The 13,017-nt window shown below is 33.8% G+C and overlaps 1 protein-coding gene across 1 annotated transcript; it reads left to right on the top strand.

The window, feature by feature from the left end:
• The first annotated feature begins 48 nt into the window (after positions 1-48).
• On the top strand, positions 49-11,257 carry LOC133199583 (glucokinase regulatory protein-like). The gene is made up of 20 exons (XM_061335399.1): positions 49-171; positions 590-664; positions 767-828; positions 957-1,025; positions 1,172-1,240; positions 1,324-1,397; positions 1,572-1,638; positions 1,723-1,871; positions 2,288-2,328; positions 2,499-2,563; positions 2,669-2,781; positions 2,967-3,071; positions 3,153-3,250; positions 3,364-3,440; positions 3,998-4,088; positions 4,937-5,013; positions 6,646-6,845; positions 8,733-8,772; positions 9,182-9,316; positions 10,513-11,257. The coding sequence occupies exons 1-20, from the start codon at positions 147-149 to the stop codon at positions 10,642-10,644; spliced, it is 1,764 nt and encodes a 587-aa protein (XP_061191383.1). The 5' UTR covers positions 49-146; the 3' UTR covers positions 10,645-11,257.
• The last annotated feature ends 1,760 nt before the right edge of the window (positions 11,258-13,017 follow it).

The raw sequence follows: 13,017 nt of genomic DNA, 5'->3' as shown, positions 1-13,017 counted from the left end.
TAAACAGTTTGTACACTTGGACTTGTTTAAATGATCATTTTAGTACCAGGAAGCGCGATATTCGTGTTACTGCTAGCTAAACATGAAAGTAAACATGATGTCAGATGACCCCAAAAACCAGCCAGTTGAATTGATAAGAGTTTTACATGCAGTCTACGGCAGGACTGGCAGGTAACGTTGTTTAATACAGGATATGACATCGATCCCTATTTCTAGTGTTTGTTGTCAGTAAAAGGTGTTATTTTCTTAACAGAAAGAAAATTGCAATGTCCTTTTTACGCAGTATATATATTTTCTTATGGAAAAAAATTCATTAAGAGGGGTGTTTCAACTAGTATAAAATGGCATCATGACATAGTCATGTTAGCATGGTTAGTCTTATAGGCATAGATATGCATGATAGCTGAGAAGAGTTATAATGCAAGGTTTCGATCACTCTACCTGGTGCATCAAAGAAAAAAAATGAAATCAAGTCCTTGCAATGTTCCAAAGGGCAAAGCAAAGTAATGTGGGCCAAAAAAATGTGTTTCAAGGGGAATAACTCCTGAAAGACTTCAGTTAGGCTGATAGTCCCTTTGCATTCTTGCAGGTGAAGAAATGCCTACTCCAGTAACAGAGGCTGCCAACCCCATCACAAAGAATATTGATGTTGCCAGCCCTTTAGGTAGGTGTAAAGACAATTGTTCTATAAAATCTAATTATCAATTTATTGTGCATAATCATTACCTGAAACTGATTTTGAGTACATTTTTTTTCTCTCTTGTAGATATAGTTTCTTTGCTTCATAAATGTGATCAAGAAATATTCGAAGGTTGGAATGAGTATAAAGTAAGTATAAAGTAATTAATTGCATGTATAGTGAATATAGAAGTATGCCTAAAAGTTTAGAAGACTTCTAGAGTAAAGAAATAATATGGATTTCATATTATAAATGTTAAGTTTTCCTTTATTTTCAGAGTTTATTTGATGCAGATGTGTTGGCAACCTTAGACAAATTAATCACCGTTGCAGCCTCTGTTATCAAGGTTTGTTTATTACATAGATCCTGTGTCAGTGAAGTACAATTTTTCACACCCCTCTCTATATGATATAGTTGTTTTTATCCAGAATGGGTAGAGGTAGGATCTGTTACAAAAGCTATAATGCATAACATCACTGAATTTTATTTTAGAATCCCGCAACAGGTGCTGTAGTACTTAGTGGCTGTGGAACCTCTGGCAGGATTGGTTTTATTACGACAGTAAGTTTAACTTGTTTCATTATTGTGGGAATGGTAAATGATGACTATTTAAAGGTAATGATAGCTGTCTCTCTTTGTTACAGAGAACTTTCAATGCAAAGCTGTCTGAATTGTCCAGGCTGCCATGTTTCAAATATCTTATAGCAGGGAGGGATAAGTAAGTGCCTGCACCACTTGCAACTAATCAAGGAGGCTATTATCATTAGTTCACTGTTTTTATGACAGCCCTAGCAATTCTATTTATGTTTCATAATAAAGACACTTATTTCTAGATTTAGATTCCCTTCATTTAGATGATTGTAATTATTTTTTGTTTCTATATTGGATTTAGAGCCCTGTTTACCTCCCAAGAGGCACCCGAAGATGATCCACAATGTGGAGTGGAAATGCTGAAGGAGGTCTGTATTGAGCGTACTACATGCTTAGCATAAAATATAAGGACAGTTCTTTGTAATCCAATATAAACTCTTGATTATTGTCAGGCAACAGCTGGGAAGAAGCAGGTGCTCTTTATTGGAATAACATGTGGGTTGTCTGCCCCTTTTGTGGGAGGTCAGCTTCAGTACTGCCTAGATAACCTAGATGTGTTCACACCTGTAGTTTTAGGGTTCAATCCCACTCATCTAGCAAGGTAAGGTCAAGTTCAGTACTGCCTAGATAACCTAGATGTGTTCACACCTGTAGTTTTAGGGTTCAATCCCACTCATCTAGCAAGGTAAGGTCAGGTTCTACCTAGATAACCTAGATGTGTTCACACCTGTAGTTTTAGGGTTCAATCCCACTCATCTAGCAAGGTAAGGTCAGGTTCTACTAAGATAACCTAGATGTGTTCACACCTGCAGTTCTAGGATTCAATCCCACTCATCTAGCAAGGTAAGGTCAGATGCTATCTGGTCATCTGGATAAACTAGATGTGTTCACACCTGTAGTTTTTGGGATTTTTACAGCTCCTTTCTTTTTCTCAGTTGTTTAAGTGGCACCATTGTAATGGACTGCAAATGAAAACAAAACTGGTGTAGTATGATCATTATTTTTCTTTTCTTTCAGAAATAATCCAATAGAAAAATGGAATTCCACTTTTTTACAAGGCAAGTTATAAAAGAAATGTACATGTATGTGTCTAACAATCTACTGTTATCTGTTGTAAATTGATCAACAGAAACATCTCCCAAATCTGTGATAGAAGGAATTTAGAATGGAGAATAAGAATGATAAGGTATAAGCTGCATGGTTACAAAATTTAATTTTTTTCTTGCAGTGGTGAACAAAATGGAAGAAATGAAGGCCTCCTCTAAAGTGTTTATTCTGAATCCCGTTGTTGGGGTATAAGTTTTAACAAAACTGTTTCTCACAAATAATGTATTGCAAGTTAAGAGAAACAACGAAATATAGTATAAATGTTTTTTGCACTTTTTTTTTTCATTTCAGCCAGAGCCAATCGCTGGATCTAGTCGAATGAAAAGTGGGTCAGCGACTAAAATCCTTCTGGAGACAATTTTTGCAGGTGCTACTTTATCTGTTCTGCCTGTGGAAAGGCCTTGGTAGGTACATGTATGTTCATCTATACTTCATGAATGTTAATAGATTTATAAATAGAGAAATCCATTACTGAATGTGAATTGTATCTGGTCCTAGTATATTTATTTTGTCAGTTCTGAACTGCTAACAATAGTTTTTAGTTAATATACATGTATGCTCATATTATAAGAATAGTTCTATATTGTAGGCAGACAGAACCTTTCCTTCGGTGCTATCAAGCTGTATGTGATCATATTTATACAAAAGAAAACATAAGGAATATTGCTCAGATAGTAGAACTGGCAGGAAATAGGTATGTAGGCAGTATTGGAATTAAATTATCAGTATGTCAATAAATGATCCCCTAAAACTAATAATTTTTATTTTTCTCCAGTTTGAGGTCTAATGGCAGCATATACTACGTTGGTGAGGACACACTAGGCATCATGGGAATGATAGACGCCTCTGAATGTCCTCCAACTTATGGATCTTGTTAGTTTCTCTTCTCTTACTTAAAGCCCATCAGTTTTCTGACCGTAAATTTTCTTAATAAGAAATTTTTTTGTGGATGATAGAATTTTATGAGATAATTTGAACTATTTTAGCTCTTTCTGATGTGAGAGGATTTTTGGACCAAGGTTACAAAGCTTTCAGGAACAATGATGGAGACCTCAGCTTATTGGTGAGTACGTCAGTGTGTAGGTGTGTTCTGGAAAATGTTAAGTAAAACAAGCTTATATTACCAAAAAGCCAAGGACAGACGATTTTATTTCATTATAAACATAATTCGTTATATCCGTTAAATTCACAATATATTTTAAAGCCACAGAAAATGAAAATCGCTTTGCTGTACACATCGGATTATAAGATGTTCGCTATGAGTGTGTTTTACAGTTTATGAAATCAGGCAGACTGAAAAATGTAACAAAATTAAAAGATCAACATAAATGCAGCTTATGCAAGACAACAAATTTAAAAAGGAAAATTTCCACGTCCTTTGATAACCTATCAGCATGCTTATCTGTCCACTTCCTGTCCAGGCCATACCTTTTAAATGAAAAATTTAATATTAAAAGCTCTTTTGTATCGGAAACAAAGTCTTTTAAAAGTAGAGAATGTGTAATGACCTTGAACTAACATCATTTAGAAGATCAATGTCAATGGTATTTTTAGTGTATGAATTATTAATTCTTTATTTCTGTACTCCTATGGTTTATATATATTTCCTTAATTTTTCAGGGTAAACACTTCCAGATATCATTTAATGATATGAAGAAGGACATCCTACCTTTTGTGAAGCCTTCTGATCTAGTCATTTACTTATCTCAGGGTATATATTTGTCACTTTTAAGGAAGTTAAAATAATGATATTCTAAATGTTATACAAAAAGAATGTATTTTGTTGTAAGGTAAAAGGAAAAAAAAAATTTAAGATAAAGTGAAAGGGAAAAAGATTTTTCAAGATAAAGTTTTAAAATGGTATTTAAGTAGTACTGTACATGTACACCTGACCTATAAGGAAAAAAGTGTGCCTATCAAAAAGTTGCTATATTTAGAAAACAGCTTTTTACTTCTGACCTTGATATATTGAGGGGAATAACAAACTTTGCTTATTTTATTGAAAATCAGAATGTTATTAAAGTTCAGAAATCACAAAAGCATAATGTAGTTCAAATATATTATCATGTGTATGATATATCACGACTGACTTAACATTTGTTTCAAAATTTTAAAAAAAGAAAAAAAATTGTCTAAAGAAATTGTAAAAAATGTAAAATTAGAAATTATTAAATTTTCACAATTTTGAAAGATAAGGTTAAAATTTACATATTGTTTCAATTTTCACATTTTTTTTTTTTTTTTTTTTTTGAATTTTCTAGATCGGATTTGATTGTGATATACAATGTACATGATTGAAAAATTCAACTACAATACATTATGCTTTCATGATTTCTGAACTTCAATAAAATTCTGGTAGCAATTTTCAATTATATCTTTCAAAATTGTAACATTGATTTCTATGATGTCAACCTATAGTTCTTCAGATAAATGTACTTAGTATAAATTTAGACATGTTCTGCATTGAATGAATTCTTGACATACCTTTTACATTGGTAGTGTATATTGCATGTTTTTATTCATCTAAATGCCTAGCACATGGTGATATGAATTTTTCAGATGGAAAAATTGATGAAACTGTGACAAAATGCCACTGCAAGAAAGCCCTTATTTCTTTTGCCAGGAATTCCCCTACAGTAAGTATTATTAGCATACCTGAGCTAGAGACCACAGTATAAAGTATTATTAGCTTAGCTAAGCTATAGGCTACAGTAAGTACATTATCAGCTTACCTGACCTAGAGGCTACAGTAAGTATTATTAGCTCACCTTGAACTAGAGGCTACAGTAAGTATTATTAGCTCACCTGAACTAGAGGCTACAGTATGTATTGTGAGCTCACCTGAACTAGAGACTCAAGTAAACCTTTGTCCAGTGTACGTTGTATGTATATCAGTATGAATGTACATAGATTCTAGAAGGATGGGGCCATGATTTTACAAGAGAATAGGAAAAGTCTTCCTTTAATAAATAAAAAAGCAATTATTACTCATATTTATGTGCAGGCATCCTCAGATGGTTCAAGATTGTTCAGATCAGGGCCCCCGGGAATAAGTTTATGCTACAGTAGGGGATCAAAGTTTTAAAAGGAAGTATGTAGGAAGAAATCTTTTCAAGAGTGGCAAGACCACCTTAGATCGTATTAATAAGCAAAACATTCCAAAGTTGTGTGGTTTCAGTTATTACGAACTGTGGGGTAAGAGTTGGGCTAAAATCAGTGATCCTGATTCTTCATAATTCCTATGGAAAAACAGTAGAGATAAGCTATTGACAAATAAGTTGATGATGAAAGAATATCAAAAATCTCATTTAAAGTCAACATTTTGCAAATTCTATGTCAGTAAAATGACCTTGTTTGAAGATACAACCTGTCATTAAGTCATTTGGTGGCTGGCATTTTTCATACCAATTGTTACGTCATTATTTTCACCCTCAGATGTCTTCGGATTTCTCTGTTTACCCAATCATGATAAGTAGCACATAGCAGGTGTGACCAGTCAACTGGGGATGCTTACTCGTCCATGGCACCTGATCCCACGTCTGTTTTCAGAGGTTCTTGTTGGCTTTGCACACACTTTGTATTCTTTAAATGAATTTTGAGCATGATCATTGTTGGTTATCTTCACATTTCATTGATGCATCCCAAAATTGTGTGGATTCAACTTTGAATAAATCATAAATCATAGCCCCCTAAGGACTAGGCTTTGGTCCAGAAAATGGAGTCAACATTTTTATGAATTTTTTTTTTTTAAATCTGATGTCAGATGGACAGCAGCAGGGCCACAGTCACTAAGGTGACTATTGTCACCCATGGGCCTCTTGATTTTTTTCTGTTTTAAAAATTCACCAACTCACTGCTAAAAATTTATCCGCGAAAAGAAAAAAAATCCTCAGTATATGGGGGGGGGGGGGGGTTGGAGGAGGAGGAGAGATAATTTCAGAAGCATTCACTGGCAGATATAAGTACAGGATTTTTTCTGAATTCTGTGAATTTTGCATCCAGATAGGCCACACTTTGACATAGAAAGAGAAGTAATTCGAGTTTGTGTACATGTACTTGCATCACTAAGTTTGGTAGAGAAATAAGTTGAATGTGTTCTCTAGGTGCCCTTTAGTTAAAACCTTTTCCATCTCTGCAGCAAATTTGGTACATTATGTTATAGCAGATTTTGTGTAAATCGTAACTTTGAATTTGTCATTCTAACACTTTTTTAAAAAGTTCAAAAACCGTTTTTAGTTCATGATCTAAATGATAGATGACTTTTTCAGAGAGATATGATGGATGTTGAAGTGGAGATTTCATTGCCAAAAGAGAAGTTAGTCTCCCTGATTGGGGAGGAAGCCGTAGACCAGTTTCTGATGTTGTTTGAGGAGATAAGCATAAAGTGGATTTGTAATGCCATCACAACAGGTGCTCATGTCCTCAAGGGGAAAGTCTTCCAGAACATTATGGTGGACCTCAAAGTCAGGTTAGCACAGTCCTTTACACAGTATTTCATGTTTCTTTTAAACTTCCTGTCAACTATTTACTTCCTATTCCTGGTAATTCACTTAAGAAGTGAATTTAATTTTTGAAAATTCTTGAGGACATAATTATGACACTAAATGCTGGCATTTTCTTGATGAGTGATAAATATACATGAAGCATTATAGTTAAAAGTACCTCATGAATTTTCAAAAATTAAATTCACATCTTATTAGCTCACCTGAGCCGAAGGCTCAAGTGAGCTTTTCTGATCACATTTTGTCCGTCGTCCGTCCGTTTGTCTGTCCGTCCGTCTGTAAACTTTTCACATTTTTGACTTCTTCTCAAGAACCACTGGGCCAATTTTGACCAAACTTGGTACAAAGCATCCTTGGGTGAAGGGGAATTTAAATTGTTAAAATGAAGGGCCAAGTCCCCTCACAAGGGGAGATAATCAAGAGAAGACAAAAATAGGGTGGGGTCATTAAAAAATCTTCTTCTCAAGAACCACAGGGCCAGTAAAGCTGAAACTTATATGGAAGCATCCTGGGGTAGTGTAGATTCTAAATTGTTCAAATCATGACCCCCGGGGGTAGGGCGGGGCCACAATGTGGAATCAATGTTTTACATTGAAATATATAGAAAAAAATCTTTAAAAATCTTCTTCTCAAGAACCACTGGGCCAGAAAAGCTGAAACTTATGTGGAAGCATCCTGGGGTAGTGTAGAATTTAAATTGTTCAAATCATGACCCCCGGGGGTAGGGCGGGGCCACAAGAGGGAATCCAAGTTTTACATTGAAATATATAGAAAAAAATCTTTAAAAATCTTCTTCTCAAGAACCACTGGGCCAGAAAAGCTGAAACTTATGTGGAAGCATCCTGGGGTAGTGTAGATTCTAAATTGTAAAAATCATGACCCCTGGGGGAAGGGCGGAGCCACAATAGGGAATCCAAGTTTTACATTGAAATATATAGAAAAAAATCTTTAAAAATCTTCTTCTCAAGAACCATTAGGCCATAAAAGCTGAAACTTATGTGGAAGCATCCTTGGGTAGTGTAGATTCTAAATTGTTAAAATCATGACCCCTGGGGGCAGGGCGCGGCCACAATAGGAAATCCAATTTTTATATTGAAATATATAGAAAAAAAAATCTTCTTCTCAAGAACCACTTGGTCAGAAAAGCGAAGACTTTTGTAGAAGCATCCTGGGGCAGCATAAATTCTAAAGAATTCAAATCTTGACCCCTGGGTGTAGGGCGGGGCCACAATAGGGAATCCAAGTTTTACATTGAAATATATAGGAAAAATCTTTAAAAATTTTCTCCTCAAGAACCTCTTTGCCAGTAAAGCTGAAACTTATATGGAAACATCCAAGGGTAGTGTAGATTTTAAATTGTTAAAATCATGATCCCTGTGGGTAGGGCGGGGCCACAATAGGTATTACAAAAAGATCATCTGGTGAAGAACAGCAGGGCCAAAGTTATTCAGGTGAGCGTTGTGGCCCATGGGCCTCTTGTATTTATTTATCTGATGAGTTGCCGCAAATATGCCATTCATCTGTTTTAAAACAAAACAGTTTGCACTTAAGTTTTAACGTCCAGTACGGTATTATGACGTAACAATAGAGATATTTATGCTCATGATAGTTGATGAGAAAATGAACTTTTTTCTTATTTGTAAAGAATCATAAGGGAAATTGAAAATGTAAATGTATGCCACTAACCACAGCTACCAAACAATAATACATGTAATTTCACTTTTCACATATTTACAATCATGCATACTGTAACAATAATGTTAAATATTTTGATTCAGAAAATGAAATTATTTTGATTCATTGTACTAATTAAAAGGTTGAAATAAAGAAACTTTTTTTCAATTTTTTTCCAGCAATAACAAGCTTTTTCACAGAGCTATTGGCATCATACAGGTTTGTTTCTTACTTGGGTTGTTTGAATCAGTATTATATGGAGAAGTTTTATCAGAAGAATGTGTGTAAAACCTTATCTTTAAAAAATACCCCACCTTTTCACTGTAATACTTCATTGTCTTGTAATACTGTGGAATCATTAAAATTCATGGGGACCAGTTTTTGTGGATTGCTTAAATTTTACAGGTTCATGGGAAATTATGTATTCACTCATATTTACAATAGAAAAGATGACTTTGAAACCCCTTTTTAATAAATTCATGGAGGATGTAAATTCATAGATGAGAGGCACCCATGAATTCCACGAATATTGAGCCACCATGAAATCTAATGATTTCACTGTCTGTATTATGTGTCAGTCAAAAGCTCCTTTTCTGCCAGCCATATTTCATTATGTTTAATATTGTAGAGGTTCTCAGGGCTGTCCACAGAACAGAGTAGGGATTACCTGCTTCAGTCTATTTATAACACAGACTGCCTGTCAGAAAATGTCAGAAGTTACAACATATCTAGTCATATAGAAACCGCTACACCTCTATCTCAGGTAAAGTGTAATACATGTATATATATATATATATATATATATATATATATATATATATATATATATATATATATATATATATATATATATATATATATATATATATATATATATAAAGTCAAATAGAACCTGTTTGTCCTCAGGTACAAGGCAATAAAGATTTCTATGTCTAGTACAGTATGATATAGTTCTATTGTCATTGTTATTCCTCTTTTTCAGGTGTAGTACAATAAAGTCACATAAAAAACTGTTACAGTACCATAAGGTCATTTAAAAAAGCAGCACATCTATCATAGTTTTATCAAATATGCCATTTCTGAAATTTATTCATTATCAGAAGATAGCAAATTAAATTGGACAAGGGAAATAACTCTGAGGAAAACATTCATCGTTAAGAGTCTAAAGAGGCTAATGTCAATGAATAAAAGCAGAATTTATTTTTTGTGAATCTAGTACACAGCATTGAATTAAAAATACATATCTTTGGAGGTAAAATTAATCTTAACTTTGTTACAATATAAACAGCAGAAGAGCTCATGCATTGGTGCCACTCATCCTAAACTTAGAGTTTGATTTCATTTATTTTGGTTTAAATTTGGTTAACACCAGGATACATATTTGTGTAAAATTGTGTTTCAAGTCCATATTGTAAGCAAATCAGAAGAGCTACAGTCTCATCAGAAACTTCTAAATAAAAAATATTTTAATAGATTAAAAAAAAAATAAATGTAATGTTGTAATGGGGAGGAGAAAAATGTGACGGACCAGACCGGGATTCAAACCTGATGCCCTCCAAATCTCTAGTCAGGTGCTCTACTGAGCCTTCTGGCCACCAGCGATCGAACCTGTGTGAATGCCACAGTGTTATTTAAAATGTTAGCTTTTTGTAAATTATGCATACCATTTGCAATTTGAACAGCCACAGCTACTGCCCTTCAAATACTGTAGATAAAAATAACAATCTGAGCTCTGTAGCCAGTCAAAACAAGCTATCCTTATTACTTAGCCAGTTAAAACAAGCTATCCTTATTACTTAGCCAGTCAAAACAAGCTATCCTTATTGCGTAGAAAGTTAGACTATATCCAGTATAATATATGAGTACAATACTTTGGAATTTAGAGGTTAGGAAAATTTGTTCATGGGTAACACTAAAATAAAGTAACAAAGAGATTAATGATTTATGTTTTATCTCCAGGTTGTACCTCGAGCTCTGCTGTCAGCCATTCTACACTGCAGTGTGTCAGAATCCCATAAACTGTTAGAAAAAGAACCAGTGATACAAAGGGTTATATCTCAAACACTGTCTGGACTACAGAATAACAAATAAAACAAAAAGTTACCTCTCAAAACTGTCTGCACTATGTAATATCAATGTTAATATCAAGTTTTGTGATTTCTCCAACAGTAACTGGATTACAAAACAACAAATTGTAATATGTAATACATAAGAAGATTTTATTTCAAAATCTGTCAGGGCCAGAAAAATAGCAAAAAGAATGGGTCTGAAACTCTGGATTTCAGAATTTTGACGTATCTGCTTCAGTAATGATTGTTGGATGAATTAGAACCCAGTGCAACTTACAGTGTACATTATATTTATGAAATTCTCTTTTTTGCACATTTTTAAAATGTATGCTTGCTTATAACATTTTTGAATTATTCAGGAATTGTACACCATTTCAGTTGATTTTATGGTATAATGTACATGTGTGAATACTGACTATGAATAGTCTTCTTGGTTACCATTTTCATTGTAAACTAGACTGTGGTCCTTATTTTTGGAGTGCAATCCTCCATTTTGGGTACAGGTTCTTTGGTATGAGATCTAGGGCATTAGAACACATTGATTAATTCAGGTAACTATAAATTATCCAGCCATAACCAATCACTGCTCTCATAGTCATTGATTTTATGAAATTTTATGTTTTTAATTAATAAAATTCTTGCCAATTGATTGTGGTGGTGTTATTCTTCATAACATCCAGTGGGCTCTGTGTGTACTGATATTCCAACGTAAATGTAGTAATAATATATTGTACTGTGATCTACTTTCTGAATTTTATGGTTAATCATTTTCAAAACATTTGGATACTGAGAGGTTTAGAATCATCAAATCTTGTAAGTTGATGCATCTTGGGGCCTTAAAACATATTTATCAAAAAGTAGGTGACAGTGACCTACCAGTACTTTCTGAATTTTGCAGCTTTTCATTTTTCAAATTGTTTTAGAGGCATATTTTGGAGCTTTGAAGCCTATGATCATTAAACCTTCTCAGCTGATGAATCCTAAGGCCTCAAAGTATTTCAACCAAAAAGTAAGTCAGTGTGACCTACTTTTGGAATTTCATGCCTATATTTAAATATTTCAGATACTAATTGGTTTAGAATCATCAAAATTTGTCAGTTGATGCATCTTGGGTCCACAGAATGTGTCAACTAAAAAGTAGGTCATGGTGACCTACTTTTGGAATTTTAAGGCAATATCTAAATATTTCAAATAATAAGAGGCTTAGAATCACCAAACTTTCTCAGTTGATGCATCTTGGGGTCTCAGAGTATGTTAAACAAAAAGGTCACAGTGACCAAAATTTGGAATTTCATGACTATATCTGAAGGTTTAAGATAATAAGCTTAGAATCATCAAACTTTCTCAGTCGATGCATCTTGGGTTCTCATTGTGTAAACACAATGTAGGTCACAATGACCTACTTTTGGAATTTCAAAAAATTTTCTAAATATATAGGATACTAAGAGGCTTAAAAGTGATAGGTTGTACAATTTATCAGAAGAGCGATTCTAGGCCCTTGGGCCTCTTGTTAACTTTTGGCTTGATGTCTGTGGTTGAGCACTTGGATTAAATTGCCAGAATGACGGAGATGAGATTTTACTGCATATATGAATTGATGGCCTCAGGACTATAACAAAAAAAAAAATAAGACAACATATAAACAATTGTTTAAGGAGGAATTTACTAGTTTCTTCATGGTCTTATCTGGAATAAGGGAGTTACCCTCTACAATCCATGTCTTTATATATGTATATGATTTTAAAATATGATGCAAAAAAAATGGTGCCAGACAAGTAATTTTTAAGACCTAATTATTTTATTGTACATATCTGTCAACCTGAAATATTTACAAATAATGATTTTAAGTGTATGCAAGACAAGAACATATTACAAACACTAGATCTAATATTAAACCCTGTAGCAAAATCAAGAGTTCCATGAGCCACAACAATTGCATGTAAATAATATGGAAATCAAATGCAATTTTTTTTTAAAAGAATTTAGATATAAATTACACAAATTACGAACTGGATTTTTTTAAAGGTGTTTATATACATCCCACTGTTGCCACATTCTGGCTCGGGCAATCATGGTCCTGATTCCCAATCATATGAACCTGAAATACTCCATAAAAAAGCATGCAAACTAGAGCAATATCTGTCCTTATTTCACTAACGTACCCCCCAGAAAAGCAATGAGAGAAAGGCCATATGTGAAAAAAGCTTTTATAAAAGTATTAGCCTCTAAAATACAGAGCCTAAGCAAGGTTTAAAATTTCTGGGTCATGTGACCTTGTCCCAATGTTCAATACTTAGAAACAAGGTCACAAGCAATCTTTTTGAGAGTATTAATTTTTCCAAACCCTCTGACCTTCACCTCTTCTAAATGACCTTGGTTCAAGGCAGACGCATTT

This window comes from Saccostrea echinata, unplaced genomic scaffold (assembly GCF_033153115.1).
Source record: "Saccostrea echinata isolate AGI-Se365-2 ecotype Australia unplaced genomic scaffold, CSIRO_AGI_Sech_v1 ptg000034l, whole genome shotgun sequence".
Taxonomy (NCBI): domain Eukaryota; kingdom Metazoa; phylum Mollusca; class Bivalvia; order Ostreida; family Ostreidae; genus Saccostrea; species Saccostrea echinata.
Note: the sequence above shows the minus strand (reverse complement) of the source record. Positions and strands in the feature narration are given on the sequence as shown.